This window comes from Eretmochelys imbricata, chromosome 3 (assembly GCF_965152235.1).
Source record: "Eretmochelys imbricata isolate rEreImb1 chromosome 3, rEreImb1.hap1, whole genome shotgun sequence".
Taxonomy (NCBI): Eukaryota; Metazoa; Chordata; order Testudines; family Cheloniidae; genus Eretmochelys; species Eretmochelys imbricata.
Genome location: NC_135574.1, coordinates 158,578,629 through 158,602,070, shown reverse-complemented (window position 1 = coordinate 158,602,070; position 23,442 = coordinate 158,578,629). Strand labels below are relative to the sequence as shown.

The following is a 23,442-nucleotide window of genomic DNA, read 5'->3' as shown; positions in this document are numbered from 1 at the left end:
TTCTTGGTGGCCATCACTTCTGCCTGAAGGTTTAGAGAATAGGGGGCTTTAATGGTAGTCCTCCAATTTACTACAGAGCAAATATTGCTATGGCCCCATCTGAGGTTTTTCCTACTGTATGATCAGTATTTTGTATTCTTCTTCGAGTGCTTACTCATGCCCATTCTGGCACCAGTGCATGTGGCGAGCACACACACCTAATATGGAATGGACGTGAGCAACACATGTCGAAGAACAGCAGTTATGGAAATCAAACTATTCACCGCCGAGGTTTTTTTTCCCCTAAAAACCACATCAGACTAGTCAGGAAGCTATATTCCAGACCCTAGATGTCTGGAGAGCAGCCAGCCAATTCCATAATCAAAGTATTTGTACAAGTACCCCTCCTCTGTTATCCAGCCCCGAGGTCAGAGTGAATATCATGTTATCCTGCCCCTCTAAACACTCTGTCAAAAACCACACACACACACACAAACTAACCAAAAAACCTGCAAGACTTTTCCAGGGTATGAGGCCAGTGACTTGGTGGGGATTTATTTATGTAAATAAAATATCTTCTTTTTTTCAAGCATTATTAGATATACAGTTTCCAGTAGATGCCTCCTTTGAGGACATCATAAGATGCAAATGAGGACTTCTAATTAAAACCAAACATTAAACCTAAATTATTATATAACAAAAATTAATAAATTCTTTGTCAAGTGGCCTCAGCATATTCCTATTTATGGAATCTGCCAACTGGATGCAGCTCAGATTGTGGAACTTCGCTGGCAGTGCCTATTGCAGTGCTCACTCACCTCTGCCATCCAACCCATTCTCTCAGTCTTTGCAAACATTCTGAGGACAAGGCTCTGAAAGGAGTGTGGTGCTTTAACCGATGCACTCCTTTACAAAATATTATTCTCTAGAATTGGTATAAAGGTCAGATGCCCCTTTTGGTCAAGCAGTACTTCATTTGTTATTGATTAGGATTCCAGATCCCACCATCTGGATACAGGATTACATTTTGGATTACATTTTGCTTACAGGATTACAGTTTGCTAAAATATTCTAAGAGTGGAATATGCAGAGGCCACTCGAAGAAATTAAGGTTACTTACCTGTAACCAGAGTTCTTTGAGATGGGTTCTGCATATTCATACTCCCCACCCACCTTCCCTTCTTCTCAGGAGTTCTAATGATTTTGGGATTTATGGGAAACAGTGGAAGGAATTGAGATGACCAGAGTGCCAAGCTCCTTTTATAGCCTCACCCTCAGAACATTCATGAACGCTGTAGGGAACATCAAGGCTCCAAGGGGCACCGCTAGCAGATTTCCACTGTTTGAGCTGCACCAGGTCAGCACATCCCATGAGTGTGAATGTGCAGAGGACATCTCAAAGAACTGTATTTACAGAGAGCTAACCTTCATTTTTGGGAGCTTAAGTTTGCTGAAACAGTAGCTCCACCGATGAAATACAATCAGACCTACAGAAGGTAGCTTCCTTTCAAAAGACCCCACAGAACGTAAGAGTGAGAACACACTGCACAGCAATTTCAGAGTGTCAGCATCTCCATTTAGACCAAAGGTTTTTCATACTTAGTAAGAAAAGCCACCTTGATAGCAAGCAAGTGATTAATCATCTAGGGATATGATCCTTGCTTAGAGTGTGACATCTTGGGTTCTGTTGTGGTCAAACCCTTGATGTAATTTGTGATAAGAGCAATTACTTCTAACTTGGGTCTATGAGGAACCCATGTTACACCCAGGAATAATAATTAGTCATCCTAAACAGATATCTAGTGCATCCAAACTTACAGATCAGGAGCTTTTTGAGGAAACATTAACAAATGACAGGTTTCAGAGTGGTAGCTGTGCTAACAAATGAGTAGCTGATATGCAGAGAGAGACCTGATTCCTCACTAACAAAGCCAGCATAATAATCCACTGGTCACTCCAACACCATGTATCCAAGAAAGAACTGTTACCCTAGTAGAGGGAAAAATCTGGAGCAGAAGCTTCCAAGGTAACCCAAATAAATTTTCCTCCAAACCAACAAAATCCTAGCATGACAAAGACAAAAAGAGAGTTTGTGTATGACAGCTCACAATTCCTGTACAAAACTCTTCTGAACAGTCCTCCACACCGTGTCTTAAGAAATGACTGGTAATAGTAACAGCAAAGCAGAAGTTGCAAGTTATGCAATTAGAGAATATGCCAATCAGTGCTCTGTCCAGAGAAAAAGACTCATTCATGACTGGACAGTTGCTGGAAAGGATTCGTACCCATCAGTTGTTCAAAATCAAAAAGACTTTTTGAACTCAGCGCAGATAATTGCTCATCCAGGGGTCAAAACAGGGGCCTGGTCATAATTTTACCTACTTGGTAATGAATTGCAAAGGTCCAAAACTTTATTGTATCTGTCTTTTCCTGGAGGTGATCATCTCTAGCCAGTTATCTCCAGTGGTTTGGATTGCCTGTGGAAATTCCTTCTGAAGACATGGAATCATGCACCCGATGTAATGAAAAGTTAGGTATCATTCTCAGATCACACTGGAATGTTCCTTTGTGGGCAGATAAGTATGAACAACATGGTGAAAGCCAACCCACTTTTCACTCTAGACCCTTGAATACTCACTATGAATGCAAGCCTCACAGAAGCATACTTGGAAGACAAATTTCCAAAATCTCAAAGTGTATATCTGAGTTCACTTAGACAGCTGTTTAATGGTACATCAGAACAAGTAAATAAAACCTTCCATAAACAGGACCATGTGTGATTGGAGTGATGGTCTGTAGAGTCCAGTATCATGTCTTTGACCCTGGCCAGTTCCATGGTACCAGCAGCTTCCGAAGAAGGTGTAATAAATCACTTAGTGAACAACTATTGTGCTTACAGGGAAATCTTCTCTGACTTCCTATTAGAAGTTTTCTTTTGATTGAGGTGTAAGTGTTTTATATACCTTGTCAAACTAAGAGGAAACCAGAGACTGAAGCTTCTCTGGAGCAATGTAGTAATGTCCTGGGCAAAGAAGAATCTATTATCTTTCAGGACAGTTCACATAAAGGGTACTGAAAAGAGGAAAAGGGAGAGTTGAAGTATTTCATTTGGCCCAGAAGGCACTTTGGACTTGCTGGATAGCCAGTGATCTCACTTTGCACATGCAAAAATGACCAGACCTCTTGAAGTAGAGATTTCTTCACCTGGACCAGGAACAACTACAGTAAACAACCCAGTCATCAGAATAGAAGGGTAGTTCAGCATGGATTCTCCATTAGCCTCTGATACATTTTGGTATCCAGACTGAAGTCAACCTGAAAATGTCATTCATTGCTCTAGTAAAATTTACATTTTCTGATGAGAAAGGAAGCAGAAAGCTTTTTTGGGCAGGGATTGCCTCTGTCTTTGTACAGTTCCTCAGTCAGTGGGGCCCTGATCTCTAAATGTTACTGTAATACAAATTTTGTAGTCATAAAATTCTGGAGGTCTCAGCTACATTAGTGTTTCTCCAGAATGGTTGTTTGGAGTTCTAAAAACAAACACCACAGAAACATAGTGGTGCACAATAGGTTGGAACATCTAACTCCCATTTGCAAAACATCAGATGCCAAGATTGGTCAGAAAGATAGATTATACAAGCCTGTGGCTGTCTTTTTAGTGGTCATTACCGCTGAAAGACAGGTTTTAAAATTAGCTCCCTTATCAATACAAGTATCGCGTTACTGTTTCCGTAAGGAAAGGGTTATTCAGATAGCTCCAGAAATCCTTTTGTTTAAAATAAGTTACCCTTTACACAATTCCTGAGAAATAGTTCTCCCATTAATTTGTTCTAACCCATAGCACTTCTTTAGAAGCTTATGACACATGTGGATATTTCTAGCATTCTAAAGATATATCTCAAGCATATGGAGTACACATACCAGTTGTGATCAGTTCATCTCATTCTATCAAAAATGCCAAATCCTTAGAGCCACAAAGTTGCTGCAAACAAGATGTTAAAATCCTGTACCAGTTCTCATGGTAGACATCTGGGAAGCTATTCACAGGCATCCAGGAGCATTGGGGAGAAACGTGTATGAGTCTCATCTGAGGAAGATTTGCAAAGTAAAGCCTTGTCTTCAGTGCTAAATAGGTGTATTTTTTACTTCAGGGTAACTTAACATGCATGAGCTATCCCAAGGTAAAACACAATGAAGAGAAGGTACCTCAATTTTACCACAACTTGCCAAGGTCAGCACTATTCCCCTTGAGTTAAATATAAAGTTGCCTTCACTGTGGTTTTTACTGTGGGATACCTCATGTGTGTTAGTTACCCGAAGGTAAAATATGTATCTTTTTAAGCAATGAAGATAAGGCTTAAGCTGTCATTCCTCTGCAAGAGGCATCCTAATAATTAAAACTCTGCTTATCCCTCCAACTCTGCCACTTCTGTGATTCGCTGTTTGCTATTTCCCATTAGTGATGAATGAGGAGAGGAGTGGTGCAACAGAATGAGAAATTTCTAACTAGATAATTTTCTTTATATTAGCAACTTTTCTCCTCATTCAGCCCACGTTGGTAGTCTGGTAAATGAACAGAGTACAAATTGAAGTTTTTCTCCAAAGGGAGACTTAGACATATAATTGTCTTAAGGTTGGATAATACATTATACCAAGTTGTTATCTTACTGTTACTAATCAGTTGCTGGACTGATAATACACAGCTGTGGAAGAACTCTTCTAGCATTCTGAACTGTAAGGTGGAGCTTAGTGCAGAAGCATCCATTGGGCTGCCTCCAAATTCCATAGGTGGGAGGCATTAACCCATTAGCGATGAATTAGGAGAGACGCAGCTAACAGAAAGAAAATGATGAAGTAAGAAATTTCTCTTTTTCTCTCTCTCAGGAAAGAGAGAATAGAATGAGAGAGGAAGGAAAACAGAATCCTCAGGGCCCGCACATGTACAGGAGAGAATTATTAAACAAGTTATACTTAAAAAGAAAACGTGGTTTTCCCAGTTCCTCCAAGTTAAAGCCCTGTATGTGTATAGCTTTTCTTTCACATAAATATTTAAATCTCCCATTCCATGAAAGTTCTTTCAAAGAGCCATATTAGTTCTTGAGTTTACTAGAGAGCTGACTGATAAACAGGAATGGTATACATATTTAATATATATATCTGGAATAATCTAATAATAATAATCTAATATGGCATAAATACTCATGACAATTTTCAGAACTATGGATGCCATTTGGGCATTTAATATTTATGCCACTCCTTATGGCTGGATCAGTCTGCCATAGTTTGCTGAGCACTATTCCTCTACTTGTAAAACCTTCTAAAGACATGCCTATACAATTAAGTTTTCCAAAATTATTATTCTTCTCTCTTTGGGGAGGCTAGTGCTGCTTTAGGTCCTAGTCTCATGCTAACTGAATACAAGGAATTTGACTGTGTGCTGTCCCGATTAGTAGTTGTTACAATCTGTATCCCTATGTTCACCCTTTTAACAAAACTACTGTGGATTGTGTACAAAGTATGCCTTGTGGTGTTATGTGAAAACTCATACTGTACTGATCATTATTGCCCTGGTAAAATATGTGTGACAACATTGTATGTAAAGTTATAAAATTCTATTGTATGACATAGCTGAGACATGTTCCAAGTTTAGAAAAGCGGGCACAAACCAGTTCCTCAGAGACAAAAAGCAAACTGACGCCTCAGCCAGGTGTCAACAAAATCAAATGGACTATCACCTGGGTAAGTGGCAATTCTTTGGCAGAAAAAAGGGTCTGAGTGAGAAATTTACAGCTGGCAGTTCCCACCTCTCGAGACGTTCTGTCTCCTGATCTCCAGCCAGAGATGATTCTCAAAGAAGAGGAAAAGGATAAAAATGAGGAAAAGAGGCCTCAAATCACCTCTCCCCTCATCTCTACTCACACCATCAACAATACCTTAAGGACATTGAACTGGGGGGAGGGGTCCTGGCTGAAAGGACTCCAGCCAGTAAGATTGCTAGAGCATATGGTGAGAGAAACTTTTGCTTTGAATTCACTTAGCTTGTTGAGTTAGGTGTTAGTTGTGTTATACCTTTAACCGATTCTGACTTTATGCCTCATTATTTGTAATCACTTAAAATCTATCTTTCTGTACTTAATCAACTTGTTTTATTGTTTTATACAAACCACTGAGTGTTTGGATTGAAGTGTTTGGGGAACTCCATTTGATATAACAGGATTTGTGCATATCATTTTCTGTTAATTAAATGATGGACTTTATATGAGCTTGTATTGTCCAGGAGTGTGCTGGCCAGTACAAGACACACATTTCTGGGGGAGAAATATGGGACTGGGATCTTGCTGGCGTTGCCATGCAGTGTAATTCATGGGTAGGTGGCTATAGCACTCAGTATAGCTGGGAGTGATTTACATGGTGGAGGCAGTTTGTGGGCAGGCACCTCAGCTTGGAGAATTGAGGAGACACAGCTATCCATCAGTCCAGATTGAACCCTGGGGAATGTCATAGTGGTGCAGTAGGGTCTTTGTGCCTTCTTCCTCAGCTTTGTTCATGTAAACAAGGTCAGACATAGTCTAGCATACTGTGTTTGTTCTGTCTTGTCTTACACTGTATTGAACCTGCTCCTATTTTAGACTGCAAGCTCTTTGGCTCAAGGACTCTGCTAAATCCATTATACAGCACTGTTTACTCTATAACAAAAATAATACTAATATTAGAAAGAAACAATCATTAATTTAACATGTTAAATGTTTGCAAGTTTTGGATCCAGTAATCTTCTTTTACTGACGGACAGAGATGGTATGAGGCAAAGCTGAGTTCGTTTCTCAGGCACACTCAGATAATTATTGGAGTGACACCTTCCGTTCTATTAACTGTATTGCATTTCAACCACATGTAGTAAGACAAACATTTATGACCTCTGAACACTCTTGTCAGGTAGAAAATGCAACAGAAGAGCTTCTTTTTATATGTGTAACAATGAGACTATAAAATGAATGCTTTTTTTGTAGGTAAAACTATTACTGATTGGCAGTGGATAATCTTGGATGGACCAGTAGACACAGTTTGGATAGAAAACTTAAATACTGTGCTAGATGATACCAGAACTCTGTGTCTTGCAAATAGTGAAAGAATCTACTTACCATCAGGAATCAGAATGATATTTGAAACGGACAGTCTCTCTCAGGCCAGTCCTGCTACTGTCAGTCGATGTGCAATGGTTTTTGTGGTAAGTCTGTAAGAAAAATTACAGATTATTTTCTGATAAGAATTTTTTTGCCTTATTGAATTATTTGACTTCGTCTGCAAAAAATGCCAACATAACAAACTGAGCAAATTAATGTTTAGTACATTGTTAAACCACCAGATTTGTATTATCCTGTCAGTGATTTTAGAGGGAACAATACACATGTGCCAAAGGCTGTATATTTGTATCAGAGTAACAGCCGTGTTAGTCTGTATTCGCAAAAAGAAAGGTGCCACAAGTACTCCTTTTCTTTTTGTATATTTATAGAGTATTATTTTAAGTAATAGCCTCAATTTTTGTGGTCACAATTTTAAGTACAAATTTTGCACTCACAGCTTATGCTCAAATAAATGTGTTAGTCTCTAAGGTGCCACAAGTACTCCTTTTTTTTTTGTAGATACAGACTAACATGGCAGCTACTCTGAAACAGAGCTAGATAGTGACTTTAGGCACAGCCATGAGTAAAGGGCAGTGCATAAATTGCACCACCCCAGAAGTAGCACCAGGAGGCACTATGACTCAGGGATACAGCTGTGAATCACAAATTCCTCCCCTGCTTCCTTTTTGCTCTGTAGTGAGGAAGTAATTTTGCTGCTGCTGCTGTATATGGGCAGCACGTGTTTGCACCCTCAGTGTCAGTCTAGCTACGGTAGCCAGTGAGTAATGTGGTTGGAGCCAAGTCTCTGCATGTTACCTGTCCTTTCTATTTGCTCTGTGGTTGGGGGAGTAAGTGAGAATGCAGTGATTATTAGTAGTTAGGGGTCTGGTTCACTGTTTGTGTCTCCCATCTTGCTCATTTTGAAGCCAGTGCAAAAATAAGCCTCCAGCTTTATAGTCTATAGCGCAAACACATTTCTCAAGATCTATTGTAAAGACTATACAACTAATTTGATTTAATTAACAGGACCCAACTAATCTGGGATGGGAACCTTATGTAAAGACATGGCTATTAAAAGTTTCCAGAATAATTACACGAAGTGGCTTGGAGTGTCTTGAAAGTTTATTTGAAAAAAGTATAAAAAAAGGACTACATTTTTTAGAAAAACACAAGAAAATGCAGCCATTTCCCGTGCAGCAGATCGGAATTGTAATGAATCTCTGCAGAATTCTTGGTTCTTTTATTGATATAATGAGCAAAAATGGACTCTTCTTTCACGGTGAGTAAATACATTTTAAAATTAATTTAAAATATTTTTTCCTTTCATAGTAGTTTGATTCTTTGATGGTGAGCATATAATTACCCATCTAATTAGTTTGTATTCACACACTTGTTTCCTCAAGACCGGGCAAAACTAAAATGACTCAGCCACTTATATGTATAGAGTTTAAAAAATACTTTCCACTGTTTGCATTACTCTCTTAAACTGCTTGAAAATAAGTTTTTCTCTAAAGATACCATTTATACCACTCTTGAGTCTTGTGCCTCCAGAATGAGTCATGCAGAAAAATCCCTTAGCTTTTAAGCTTTTTGGCCTTCTGACATGGATGGCTCTACAGTGAGCCTATCTCCTCACCAAGACATTCTGTGCCATGGGTGATCTAATAAAAGAGGTCATCCTCAGACCTTGGACTACAGTCAAGATTTGCCTTTCCATGTTTGGCCACATGGCCTCATGCATCCATATTACACCATTTGCTAGGTTCCATCTCCATTGCCTACAAACCTGGCTTCAATCTATCTGCTTACCAGAAAAAAGACAAGATCGGTGCCAAAGTAGCAATTCTGACCAAGGTTCTGGCCTCTCTTACTCAAGGATAATGCCAGAGAAAGTTTGGATGGGAATTCCTTTCCTCACAGCTATGTGCAAGGTGACGGGCTTCACAGATGACTCCATTTTAGGTTAGGGAGCTCATATGGGCAATTGTACTGCGAAAGATGCCTGGACCTTCAGGAGTCCAGGATGCATATTAATCTGCTGGAACAAAAAGAGGTCTGTTGGGCCTGCGATGCTTTCTTTCCATTCATCCAATCCTGACATATCCAGATAATATTGGCAACATAATGACTGTCCTCTACATAAACAAACAGGAGAACAAGATACCTCCCTCTGCATATAGAGACAGTCAACATTTGGAACTGGTGTATCTGAAATCATATAACTGTTTCAGCAGTATGCCTACAAATATGCAAAGCTCCCTAGCAGACAGTCTCAGGAGACATTTTTCCTCAGACCATGAATGGGCGAGATTCACAATTCCATTCTCAATGGGAACTCCCTTCTGTTCCATGGACATACCACCTCAGTGATGTCTGTCCTCGTAAGTCATTGATACCACAGTCCTTTGGAAAATCCATCGTGACAGGGCTTGGGTCATCCTCATCACACCCAGCTGGCTGAGGCAGTTCTGGTTCTCAGACCACCTGAGGATTTCAACCTGCTTGTCCATCAACATCCAACAATTTCCAGATCTGCTAATGCAATACAATGGTACCATCAGACACTCCAACCCAGGGCCACAACAACTCAAGGCCTGGCATTTGGATGGGCATCAGAGGTAGAGCACTCATGTTCCATGGTGGTTCAATCCATCTCAACCAAAGCAGGAAGAATTCTATCAGGAGGTGCTATTCAGCCAAGTGAAAGTGTTTCTCCTCTTTGTCACAACACCGATTATCTCTAGATTCCAGTGAGATCCCTGCTATTCTAGAACATCTGTTCACCTTAAGACATTGGGTGTCTCTGTCAGTTCCCTACAGGTTCATCTGTCAGCAATCAGCGCTTTTCATTCTCCTACCAAAGACCACACTATCTTCATTCATCCTGCGATGACTAGATTCTTGAAGGGACTTGTTAGATCCTTTCCACCAGTGGTGAAGGAACTCCACCTCATTCTTTTGACTCTCACCAAACCTCCTTTCAGATCATTAGCCTCATGCTCTATGTACCATTTCTCGATAAAAGTTGCCAGAAAGGTGATCAAGCTGGGAGCACTCATGGCAAATCCACCACAGATTGCCTTTCTTAAAGAGAAGATCTCTCTTCAACTACACCCAAAATTCATCCCTAAAATAATTTCAGAGTTTCAAATCAGTCAAACCATCCACTTACCAACATTTTTTTTCTAGAACCATGCGCCTCTGATGTGGCAAGGAGGCTTCACGCTCTAGACATCTGATGAGCACTAGTCTTTTATCTACAGAGAACAAAAGCAACTAGAAAGACACCTAGCCTTTTTATTGCCATAGCAGAGAACTCAAGAGGTCAGAGAGACTCTAAATGGATCTTGGCTTGCAACACTGTTCGTTTCCAATTAGCTCTTATTTCCTCCACAGAGGGGGTGAGGGGCCATTCCACCAGAGTGCAAGTAATTTCTACAGCGTCTCTGCAAGACTTGCCTTTACTGGAAATATGTATTGCAGCTATCTGGAGCTCCTTACACACCTTTACAAGACATTATGCTTTGGTGCAGTCTTCTACTGCTGATATAAGTGTAGGGACAGCAATACTACAGACAGTCATTACATCTGCATCTTCTCATCCACCTCCTGTTTGACCACTGCCTACTAATTTCCCACGTGAAATTTACATAGTGACCATCACTTGAAGAAGAAATGGAGATTATTTACTTGTTACTACTGGAGGTTCTTCAAGATATGTGGTCCCTATCTGTATTCCACACCTTCCATCCCCCCCTGCTGCAGATGATAACTAGATTTTCAGTAGAAGGAATTGGAGAGGCGTTGGTCTGTGCTGCCCCTTGTACTCCTGGTTCAGAGCATTAGAAGATCAATTGACGCTGCTTACTAAAAATCTCTGGATTCAGGTGCATGGTGTGCATGAAAACCCATGTGTGGAATACAAATAGGGACCACACATCTCGAAGACCCTCCAGTAGTAACAGGTAAGTAAGCATCCTTAATTTTGTCACTTAAGGCCTGATTCGACCACCTTTGCTCATGTTGAAAAGTATATTATTCTTGAAATAATTACACAAAAATCATTGCAACTATTTATATAGTGAAGTATCACTCAGAATGAGTACAGGTGACAAATGGGACCCTATTTCCACTTTCCTCTGTTTTAAAGTATTTTCTTTCCATACTTATTTCTAATAAGCTGTAAATATTTCACATTGTTCCTTTTTAGTTTGGTTTGGGTAAAGAGTTAAAATATAAATACTTCTAAAATTCTGTTTAGATTAATATATATGAAAATATATGTTGTATTTGAAATGATGTAGACATTTTTTTTGTTCTATTATCTTTTTGGAAACCAAAGATTAGGTTTTTATATTATTTCAATAATTTAATAAAATTCTAACAGATATGTAATTGGTAAATAATACAAGTTCGGTGCAGCATACAATATGTTGGATGTTACAGTCCCTAGGAAATACAGAGAATAATATTAGTGTATTTCATAGTTTTATAGAGTTTCAGGCCAGAAGGGACAGTCAGATTATCTAGTCAGACCTTCTGTATGTCACAGGCCATCATATTTCACCGAGACACCCCTCTATTAAGACCAAAGACTTCAGTTTCCCTAGGACTGAAATGCTTTGGTCTAAATAAACTTTTGTGTGCCACAGTCAAAGAACAAGGTGCCACCAGTGCCCAAGGTGCCTGCAGTGGCAGGGAAATGATTAGGTGAGACATGCCAAGATAATCCCAGTAGGCAAACCATGCCATGTGCTACAGAGGAAGGTAGAAGAAACCCAAGGCCCTTGCCAATCTGACATGGGAGAAAATTCCTTCCCAGTCCCATATCTGGTGATCAGTATGCTCATAAGCATTTGATGAAGACACACCAGTAAGGCATTTAGAAAGAGAATTAACTACCATTTCAGAACACTGCTCCACCTCATCCAGTACTCTGTCTTCTGCTGTGGCCAACCTCTGATGACTCAGAAGAAAGTGGGGACAGAATATATCAACTGTGCTTTGGGGGAGGGGGAAGCAGGATTTTCTGCAGATTATCTTAATCAGAACTGCAAGTATTATGAGCACGTTAAGGGTAGTGCAGGCAATCCCGTTCTCCCCATAGCCCATGAAAGAACAGAATGAACAGGTTGACTTATAGCCTTACAGATATCAAGGCCTCTGAGCCCCTGCACATACAGGTCATAGAATTTCTCACAGAAGTTGAAATAGAGCATATCTTTTAAAGCATATATTTAAAATATATCTTTTCTTATTTTAAATGCTCCAAGTGATAGTGAATTCACCATCTTGCCTCACATGGCAAGTCTGTATGTGGAACTGGCACCGAGCCCTGCTTTGGTGCATGCAGGGAGTGTGGAGTCTCCCAGCGTCCTCTCTGTAGTTCCGTTGCAATTCTGCTACACTGGGGGCAATTTTTGGCCCTTACTCTCCTAAGTGAATTTTACTCATAAAGAAACCTATGTATGCTGTGATTCAGCTTTTTGTCTTCAGTTCATGTTAATCCAAATGAACTCCTATCAGTCTGAGAAAAAGATAATGAAAATAATACAACCAATTGTATGGTAAAGAAAAATCTGATACTAGTTAATGCTATTCTAGTAACTAACACCGCTAAAATTAAAATGGGTAAAGTTCAGCTACCACCTCTGATTTCCTAATGGCCTGACTCTTCACATATATTGGCAATCTTCAGAATAACTCATGCCTGGCATTCTGGATTCTGATTTATGAGCTCAGTCATCCCCCAATGTCTTAACCACCTGTTTTCCTACAGAGGAACAACCAGTTCCACAGTTACTACTTGTAATGCTTCCTAAAAGCAAAAGTAGTTAAGTCGATGAGCTTCTTGTCGCCCATGTTCCATGTCTTCTGATTCTCCATCTTATCTGCCCTTTCTACAAAGGGCAGCATATTCTGTGGGAGTTACTAGTAACCTAGCAGTGCATTCAGACTTATAGGTACAGAGGAAGAACAGAAAGATTTCATATGTGTGTAGAATGTTGTTTATGTTTTATGTGTACATCTGTTAGGTAGAACAATTCTTTTCTATTCCTGAGTTGGTAGAAGCAAAAAGGAATTTTCTCTACAGTCAGTCATTTGAATTATTTTCTAGAGTAAATTATGATGAAGTCATAAAAAATTCTTTGGTAAAACATAGTTCCAATGTTAATCTAACATTTTCAAAGTAGTTGCCTTTTGACATTCCGTAAAATGTGTAATGCAAATGAGAAGTTTCAAAGTTGATTGCCTAGAAAACGAAAATTAGTACAACTGTAGTTTATGTAATCTTATAAACTTATTTCATACATATGTCAAATGATGTCTTCTAACTTTTTTTTAGGTGTTGAACGTCAAAACTCTGTTGCAGGTACTTCAGAAGTGCCCCAGACCCAGCACCTCAGCTCTCAACTAACAGTTGAAGCCAAAGCACTAATTGCAAAGGCCTCAGTAGAAAAGAAAAGGTCAGCCAATGGGTTTAGATTTGTTAACAATAAGCCATTATTCTTTCAAGAAAAGAGAAACCCCTTGATAAACAGTGTATTAATTCAAATTGGATAATTAGGAGTTGGCAAATAAAATTGGTCTTCCTTGCATCTTAAAGAACAGGCTACCACAAGGTTCTATGTTGGCCCTAACTTTGTTTAATGTCTGCATGTCAAATCTTTTCCAAACTACAACCTCAAAGTGTGTGTATGCTACTGATATCTGCCTGACTGCACAAACTGAGATGTTGGATGAAACTAACTAGATGATTGTTTACAGTTTTCTTTAATTCAAGAATTTAGAGAACGATCTGAATTTTGTACCTGAGTCCCAGTAAGGTTGGTCTCTGCATATATACCGCATTCCTCCAGTATAATTATTTAGTTCACAACTTGTGATCGTGTTCTACGTCCCTCAACTTATTCATGACCACCAGCCAAACTACTGTATGTGATAGACCCAGGCCAGTTGGGTACAGCAGAGTAGTAGAAGGCAGATATACTGGCCACTGGATAAGCAGTTTTCTGTTTCCTGACAGACCAGAGCAGGGGCTGCTCCAGGCTAGGGTGGACACATGACTCCAGTTAGCCCGCAAAGAGTCAGTTGAAACCGTTAGGCTAATGAGAACACCTGACTCCTCACCTGACTCTTTGCAGGTTAATTGACCATTAAGCTAATGTGAACACCTGACTCTAATTAAGGCCCCTCTGATACTATAAAAGGGCTCACTCCAGTCAGGCCGAGGAGAGCCAGGGAGTCAGAGGAAAGGAAGTGCAGCCAAAAGGCTGGGTAATGAAGACACCCTCAAGCCACAGAAAAGGGAGCCCTATGGTAAGGGTGAAAAAGGCATTGAGAGAGAAGCGGGAGAGTTGTGTGGAAGTGACCCAGGGAAATGTAGCAACTCTGGTGGTGAGAGGTCAGCTGCCAACAGCTGCTGCCATTAGGGTCCCTGGGCCGGAACCCAGAGTAGAGGGTGGGCTTGGGTTCCCCCCAACCTGCCACTACAGAAACACCTCCTGGGAGGGGAAGACAGGCCCCTGTCAGGACAGGAGGTTAAACTGTTCTGGAATAAGCCTGTAGGGACAAAAGAGACTGAGGGAGTTCTCTCACCGACGTCCTTGCTGGCTTATGATGAAAAGGGCTCAGTAGACTGTAACTCTGGCTCTAGAGAGAGAAGGGCTACGTGGAGGGTTGCAGTGAGCCTCTGAGGCTAGCATAAACCGCCTGGAAATGCGGGACCCTTGGGGACGAGGTTGGCGTTCTGCCACAGTATCTTGGAATTGTGTTAGCCCACCCTCTACTCCAGGTTCCGGCCAAGGGACCACAGTCTCACACTGAAACAGCACCATTGTATTAGGAAAAGTGGAGTAATACTCTTAATGTATCGTGCCTTATTGGGGCTTTTTGAGAACCCTTGGCAGCAGTACTACAGAATTATTTACCATCTGGTACACAACAACTGTGTAATATGTTGCACGCCACTTGGCTATTAGTAACCATGCATGTCTTTTGAAAATGTCACCCTACCAGTCCTTATGTTTATAAACCTACTTGTTGCATATTAACAATTTATAACATATAAGTTAATGACTTGCAATGAAGCAGTTGACTACAATAGTAATAGCCTGTTGTAATATTACTGAACCTACTTCTTTTTCATTGATTCCAGGGAAGATCAGAAATGGTTTTTGGAGAAGTATCCTGACAAACTGCCATCATTGTTAGGGAAACTGTATGTCTTTGCATTTACTTGGGTAGTTGGAGGAGTTTTAAGACGAGAGGCTGATTATAAGGAAGAGTCTCTGATTGGCATAGATACCCAAGATGAGTCTCTTGTAACTGTAACACGCAGTTTCAGTAACTTTGTTCGTGATATATTTGAAGGAGAATCACCTATCGGTAAGTTCTGCTATATGTCGTATTCATTAATTTTATGGTGTTTCTATTATAATTAGTTTGAAGGTTTTCATCTTTTAGAACCAAATCTTATAAATAAAAAATGTTCATGTTTGGACTTAAAAGCCACATATTATATATATGGTTTTGTACACTTTTTACAATGTATAATACTTAAAAACTAAAAAAGATCAAATTAGCTGAATAATTATCTGTTTTCAAAGTCCCAGATTTTCTCCCCAAAATAATTTGTGTAATTATCATATTCAGACAAAGTCACAGTCATTAATAATACTGTGACTGGGAGAGGTGAAGTTGTCAGGGTAGGCCAGCCATGATTTCCACTTTGGCTGATTGCTGAAAAACTGTTCACAAAGCAGCAGAAAATGTGTAGTTCCAGAGTTGCTAATCAGTTTAAATTTAGAAGGATCATTTATTTAGAGTGTGTCTACGCTGCAAAGAAACACTTGTGGCAGGGTACATCTCCACTGCAATTAAACCCCCATGGCTGGTCTGTGCTAGCTGGCTTGGGCTCGGGCTAAGGGGTTGTTTAATGGTGGTGTAGACATTTGGGCTCAGGCTGCAGCCCAAGCTCTGGGACCCTCCCACCTCACATGGTGCTAAAGCCTGGGCTCCAGCCCAAGCCCAAATGTCTACACCATCACTAGATCATCAGGCCCCTTGGCCTGAGCCGTGTGAGCATGAATCAGCTGGCATGGGCCAGCCACGGGTTTTTAATTACAGTATAAACATACCATCAGCGCCGCAGTCTGGTGACTTTGTTTTGCAGGCCTTGCACTATGGGGCTAAAAATAGCAGTGTAGACATGCCCTCTTGGGGTGAAGCCCAGGCTCTGAGACCCACCTCTCTTGCCCAGTTTCAGAGTGCAGGCTGTAGCTTGAGCAAGGGGAGGGATAGGTCAGTGGTTTGAGCATTGGCCTGCTAAACCCAGGGTTGTGAGTTCAATCCTTGAGGGGGCCATTTAGGGATCTGGGGCAAAAACTGGGGATTGGTCCTGCTTTGAGCAGGGAGTTGGACTAGATGACTTCCTGAGGTCCCTTCCAACCCTGATATTCTATGATTCTATCTACACTGGTATTTTAGTCCCATAGCATGAGCCCAAGGCAGTTGACAAGGCTCTGAGACTCACTACCATGGGTTTTTTTTCAATGTGGCATACCCTTATTGATAATCAAAATGTATTTTTGACCTTGCAATGAGTGATAAGAAGGAGAGATGTTTAAAGTGTTTTTTTAAAAATCTAGAAATATATGTACACATTTCATTTCTTTGAGAAATAAGCTATATTGACTACTGTTCAGTTGTTTAACTTTCCAGCACCACACTTAAAGAGGCAGTTGAACAATATGAAATCTCTAATTTCTCTGGGGAAGATCCTCAGCTGGTATAAATTGTCATAACTCTTTGACATCAAATTCTAATGTGCACAAGCTGAGGATTTGTCTATCTGCTTCAGTATCTGATTCCAACTTCACAGGCATTCAGTTCCCAGCTGGAGACAGGGTTATCTTTGAGTATTTTGTGGATTTACAAACTGGTGACTTTGCACCATGGACAGACTTAGTTCCTACCACTCAGTTTCTAATTCAGCAAGGTAAGATTCCTCAGCAAAAATCTTTAGTACTGTATTATCTACTTTATTATGGGAGGATCTTTTTTCCCTTTAAATATAGTGCTTACAAAAATGAAAGATTCACACCATTGTAGATTGGAGTCCTCTGTTTATCCTCAGAACAAGTACAGTATTGTGAGTGATGGGGTAAACTATCCTCTGGGTGTTCATTGAGCATATCTCAAATTTGACTTGGAGATACCACCTGCATGGATGAGAGGATAGTTCAGTTTTTTGTAATCATCCATTTCTTAATGTCTGTGCTGAGACAGCCAACAGCATTCTCCTTCAAGTTATGGTCCCTATATGTATTCAGTCAAGGTGCACATGCACTTCATATGCCTGAGACCTGAAGATTGTTCACTAGCAGAGTCCTTTGGTCTGCACCTGTGCCCTTCTACTCCTCATGTTCCAAACCAAGGATATAAGGAGTGGTGCAGACCTACGACCTCTCTATTTCCTTTTTACCACCTGTGGCCTGAGACAGAACTTGTCTAGTATCCACAGCTTTAGCTAGCATTCTTTATTTTAGTGTAAGCAGTTGTAAATAATTTGGCCTGCTCTTTTATATAAGTTTATTCTAGGGTTAGAGATAGGTTTAGGAGCCAGAAGTCTGGGATCCCTGCCCTCTCTCTCACTCCCCTGTACAGAGTACCTAGTATGCCCAAGACCCCAGGATTCAAGATCTGTGTAATCTGCCCCCAGACCTTCCTGGTCAGTGACAACCACTTGACTGTATTGCCTTGGGGAAGCTCACATCCCCTCTATATATAATATCTGCTGCTCCTTCCTTCACTGAACCGATAAATCCCATAATTTCAGATTTAGAAGATTCCTGATGGATTGCTCAATGAAGCCTTGATCCAACCCATCAGACCCCCTTATGTCAGGCAGAAGTGTCAAGAAGTGCCCCATTCGATCACAGTTGTCTCCAGCTCCAGAACTGCTGAGAGCAAAGTTAAGGACACTAGCAAACAAAGCAAACATGACTAGGGTAAGGGTAAACTCTCTCACAAGAATAAATGTGAGAAATCCCTCTCTAAGTCCTCATTTAAGAAAAGGACTTCTTCCCAGACCCCTTCTGACTCAGGTGATACTCTATGCTCTGTTACATGTGTGTCAGGAGCTCACAAGGAGCCAGGGTACCAGTTTCTCAGCTCTGAGAACCAAAAATTCCCTGAGGAATTTCAACCGCTGAAGGAGTGAAACTATTCTCCATACCAGTAAGGGAAAGGAGCAAGTGGATGCCTCCTCCACCAATGGTACCAACTTGCATGGAGAAGGAGTTGTTGATACCAAGAACTGCCATTCACCCAAAACTGGCACCACCAACACCGCCAAGGGTTTGTCCTGTTTGTCCCCCAGCAATAAGGGTCAGATACACTATCCCAGAGGACCCTACAATCTGTGCAGACTCAGAGTTGCCAGTACTGTCAGATCTGGTCCTTGCCCACACCATTGGTTCGTCATTCACTAATGCCATCTACTAGCTGAGCCATAATAAGACCACCACCAGTACTGATGGTCCTGCCCATCCACACTGAGGATTTGTACTCCTCTAATGAATCTGGGGTCAGTGGGAGAGCTTCACGGGTTTTATCAAGATGGGAAGTCGGCCCCAACAGAGGCTCTAAGATTTAATGGGCACCTTCCCACTCCCACAGGAGAGGCTACCCAGTTCCTCGGAGGGACCGTTATCTCCTATCATTACCTCTGTGATCCCTCTCAATGGATTTATTGGAGTTCCTGGGATCCTTATATGAGATATCCTGAATACAGAACAAGAGTCAAGGCATATATCCCCACCTGGGGAAGAACCCCAACCCACTCAGGAACACTCCAAGGAAGAGAGAGAATCTGACGGCAGAGTTATTATCAACCTCACCAAGTGAATAGGTCTCATCAGCCTCACTGTCACCAGCAGACAACTATAGACAACACCAAGATCATCTTAGAAAAATCACTCTAGATCCCCATGGAAGAAATACAGGATATCATAAATTACTGGATATTCTCCAGAGCTTAGATCGTAGTAAGGTGGCATTGCCAATCTATGAGGCTATCTTAGAACCAGCCAAAATGGTCTGGCATACTCCATCCACCTATGCTTCCACTCCAAAAGGAATGGAGAAGAAGTATTTTGTACTGTCTAAGGGCTTGGCTACATTTGTGAGTTAGAGCACATTAAAGCGCCCTAGCTCACTACCTGTCAACACTGGCAAGGCACGTAGAGCGCTCTGACTCCACGGCTAGAGCGCTCCTGGTACTCCACCTCGGCGAGAAGATTAACGCTTGTTGAGCCTTGGCTGAAACACCTGGGCGTCAGTGTGAATGAGGTGTTGCATTACTGCACTCTGATCAGCCTCTGGAAACATCCCATAATCCCCTTAAGTCAAGTGGCCACTCTTCTCATTGTTTTGAACTCGCTGTCGGAATGCAGATATGCCCTTTGAAAACTCCATTTCTGACAGCTGGCATGCTTATCTGCTCCAAGACAAACTGGTGACCATTTACAAACTGGTGACTTTGCACCAAGGACAGTAAAGCAACCATTACTGTGGAATGCTGTGAGTGAGAGAGAGAGAGGTGGGAGGAGAGGGGGGCCTGCTGCTGTCTGAACTTACAAGACAGCATGCTGACATACTCTCAGCCCCACCAAAAACCCACTCTCTCTCCCCTCACATACACACAACACACTCCCTGTCACACTCCACCCCACCCCACCCCCATTTGAAAACCACGTTGCAGCCACTTGCATGCTGGGATAGCTACCACAATGCACTGTTCTCTGTGGCCATTGCAAGAGCTGCTAATGTGGCCACGCCAGTGTGCTTGTAGCTGTCAGTGTGGACAGATTGCAGCGCTTTCCCTACTGCGCTCTATGAAGGCTGGTTTAACTCAAAGCGCTCTATATCCGCAAGTGTAGCCATGCCCTAAAAGGGCATAATACTGTTTCTCACACCCTGGTCCAGACTCTTTAGTGGTGTAGCCTGTCACGAAAAGGAACAAGCAACACCAACACAGATCTGCACTCACAGATAGGGATACCAAACATCTAGACGTCTTTAGGAAAAAGAACTTCATTTCTGACACTTTACAGTTCTGCACAGTAAATTACCAGGCTTTAATGGCAAAGTATGCTTTTATTAATTATAATAGGGTCTCTGAATTCATCAACTAGCTGCCTCCAGAACACAAACTTCAGTGTCAAATAGTCATTGAAGAGGGTATATTGATAGCCAGGTCTGCCTTCCAGGCTTCAGTAGATGCAGCTGATACAGCCTCGTGCTTGGTGGCAACATCTGTAGTCATGAGACGGGCTTTGTGGCTCTGATCCTCTGGATTTCCCAAAAAGTCCAGTTAACTGTGGAGGTCCTTCAAAGAAAATTCTCTGGGTACCTATCCTCCTGCACCACAGATGAAATGCCCTAAGCCTCAGTCTCACTGACAACAGCAGCTACTTAACCCTTTTACCAGCAGAAAGCTAATGAGCCTCCTAGAAAACACGAAAGAGTACAGCAAAGTAAACAGAACTTTTTCTCTTTTTTCTCCTTCTGGGCCCAGTCTCTCACTGAGTAAGCCTTTTGACAGCACTGTCAAGAGCTGTAAACCAGTCCACCTGCCAAATCTACTCGTATCAGATTCCCATACCCCGGGTGACAGCCACCTTATCCTCTGCATGGCAACATAAAACATCAAACAAAAGGGTTCTGGAAACTATCACCACTAGTTGTACAATAAAGTTCCTGTCCATTCCCCCTTTAAAACCGTCTCCCCCATCCCACTCTAGGGACTCCTCTCACAAGAGATGCTAAGACAGACTCCCTGCTCCATCTGGGAGCCATAGAGCCAGTACTACCCCAACACCAGGGAAAAGAATCTTACTCAAGGTATTTCCGTATCCCCAAGAAGAAGGAGGCTGGAGGCCCATACTAGATTTCAAACAGTTTAATGTCTTCATCCTTCGCCTGAGATACGGAATGATCACTCTGGTCTCTATAATTCCCTCACTAAACTGGAGTAATTGGTTTACAGCTCTCAATTTAAAGGATATTTATTTTCACATAGATCTCCACCCTGCACACAGGAAATTCCTGTGGTTTATCATCATTACCAATACAGAGTGCTCCCCTTCCACCTCTTGACAGCTCAGCAAGTCTTCACAAAGGACTTGTCAGTAGTGGCAGCGTCATCGGGACACATCAACATTCTTATACCTAGAAGACTGACTGGTTGTGAGAAAGTCATGCCAGGAAGTACATGTGACAACTCTATCCCTAATCTGATCCCTACAATTGTAGGAGTGAAGGCAGAAAAATAAAAACTAAAAGCAGAAAAGTCCACTTTAGCTCCCACACAGACTATAGACTTTATTGGAGTGACTTTGGATTCAAACATGGCTAAAGCATTCCTACCTCAGGTCCAGTTCCAAGCAATGAAGGATTTCATCTCTCAACTTGGATTGAGCCCTCAGATAACAGTACGATCCTGTCTTGTTGTCATAGGCCATATGGCTTCATTATATATGTGACTCCTTTTGCAAGATTTTGTCTGTAATGTCTACATACATGGTTGCAGACAATCTATTTGCCAAGCAATCGCAATCTGGATAAGTTGTTCTTGCTTCTCCACAGGCTTTTGACAGCACTCACCTAGACGGGAAAACATGAAGATAGTGTGTGTGTAGTGGTTCTCTTCATCATCCACCACGCACAAAAAGGTTAATTACAGACTTCTCCCTACTAGGTTGCACAAAGTGCCCAAAGCTTGCAATGGTTCTATCCATCCATCCCTGCATGTTTAGGTTATGTTGGACAATGTGGCAAACTGTTTATTATATCAACAAACAGGAAGGAGCAAGGTCCACCCTTCTCTACATAAAGGCTGTCAATCTATGGAATTGTTGTATCTCCCCCTAGGCGACCACCTTGGTCGTGCACCTTCTAGAGATGCAGAGCGCTCTGGCAGACATCCTCAGCAGACATTTCTCCAAAGACAATGAGTGGGAAGTATGTGACTCAGCAGTTTGGAGCATTATTCAATGAGGACTCCTACCATGAGTTCTCTTTGCATCTCACAAGAGCAAAAAATGCCCAGCCTACTGCTCCTAAGCAGCCTGGGGCCAAAACTCCACTTTTGTGTACATTTCTAGTACAATGGTTGGAACCACTAAAGTACACATTCCTGCCTATACCTCTCTTACTAAGGAAGATCAAGCAAGGCAAAGTGTCACTGGCTCCTGTGTTGCCGAGGCACTTCAGGTTCACCAGCATTCTGCAGAAGGCCTTGCATCTGTGCATCTTCATTCAGCTCTTACCAGACCTATTGACCCAGGCCAGAGGCAAGATCACCCCTCCCAATACAGCATTTCTCCATATAGTGTCTTGGTATTTGGATGGATGACAAATTTAGAGAGGTCATACTCAGAGGTTGTACAATCCATCCTTAAGAATAGTGGAAAAGACTCCATGAGAAAATGCTATAAAGGAAAATGGAAGAAATTCTCCACATGATTAGCATCATAGGCTATCCCCAGACAGTCCTAGATCCCTATTATTCTGGACTACCTCCTCTCCCTGGAAAACACTGGGGTTGTCTCTCAGCTCCTTGCAAGAGCATGTGGTGGCTATTAGTGTCTTTCATCTTCTGGAAAACAATGAGACTTTGCTCATCTAACTACAGGAAGGTTTCTGAAGGGACTTGTCAGAATCTTCCTTCTGATGCTGAAACCTACCCCAATATGTAACCTCAGTTCTCATCCTGTCAGCATTAATGAATTCCCCATTCAAACCTTTAGCCTCATGTTACTTCACTCATCTACCAATGAAAGTTGCTTTTCTGGTTGCAATCACCTCAGCCGAAGAGTAGGTAAGCAGAGCCCCTTATGGCAAACCCTCCCTGTGTGGTGTTTCATAAGGATAAGGTTTCCTTCAGGTAACATCCTAAATTCATTCCAAAAGTAATCTTAGGATTCCATCTGAACCAGGTCATCCACTTATCTGTCTTCTGTCAGAAGCCCCATGTATCCAGAGAGAACAGGAAGGATCTACTTTCTGGATTATCTGTTGAGCCTTGGCCTTCTACCTACAGAAGTGCAGCAACGCTTAAATACCTTTAAAAATCTGGGCCCCACTGTTCAAATCAGATGCTCAGTTTGGTAGGGCAGTGCTTGAATCTATATTTAATTAGGACACCAAGTCCCACCACCCATTGATGGGGTACTGCTTTCCAAACTAGCCAAAGAGAGGGAATATGCAGAGGACACTCAAAAAGAGGTGAAGACTTCTTACTTGTGATGAGTTTTTCAGGGTTGACTCTGCATAT

The 23,442-nt window shown here is 41.6% G+C and overlaps 1 protein-coding gene across 1 annotated transcript in view; it reads left to right on the top strand.

The window, feature by feature from the left end:
• Positions 1-23,442, top strand: part of DNAH14 (dynein axonemal heavy chain 14) — a 448,557-nt gene that overhangs the window by 229,107 nt on the left and 196,008 nt on the right. Inside the window, 5 exon segments of the mRNA XM_077812193.1 lie at positions 6,987-7,204; positions 8,127-8,379; positions 13,447-13,567; positions 15,259-15,488; positions 16,963-17,100. Of these exon segments, the coding sequence (XP_077668319.1) occupies positions 6,987-7,204; positions 8,127-8,379; positions 13,447-13,567; positions 15,259-15,488; positions 16,963-17,100 (960 nt within the window).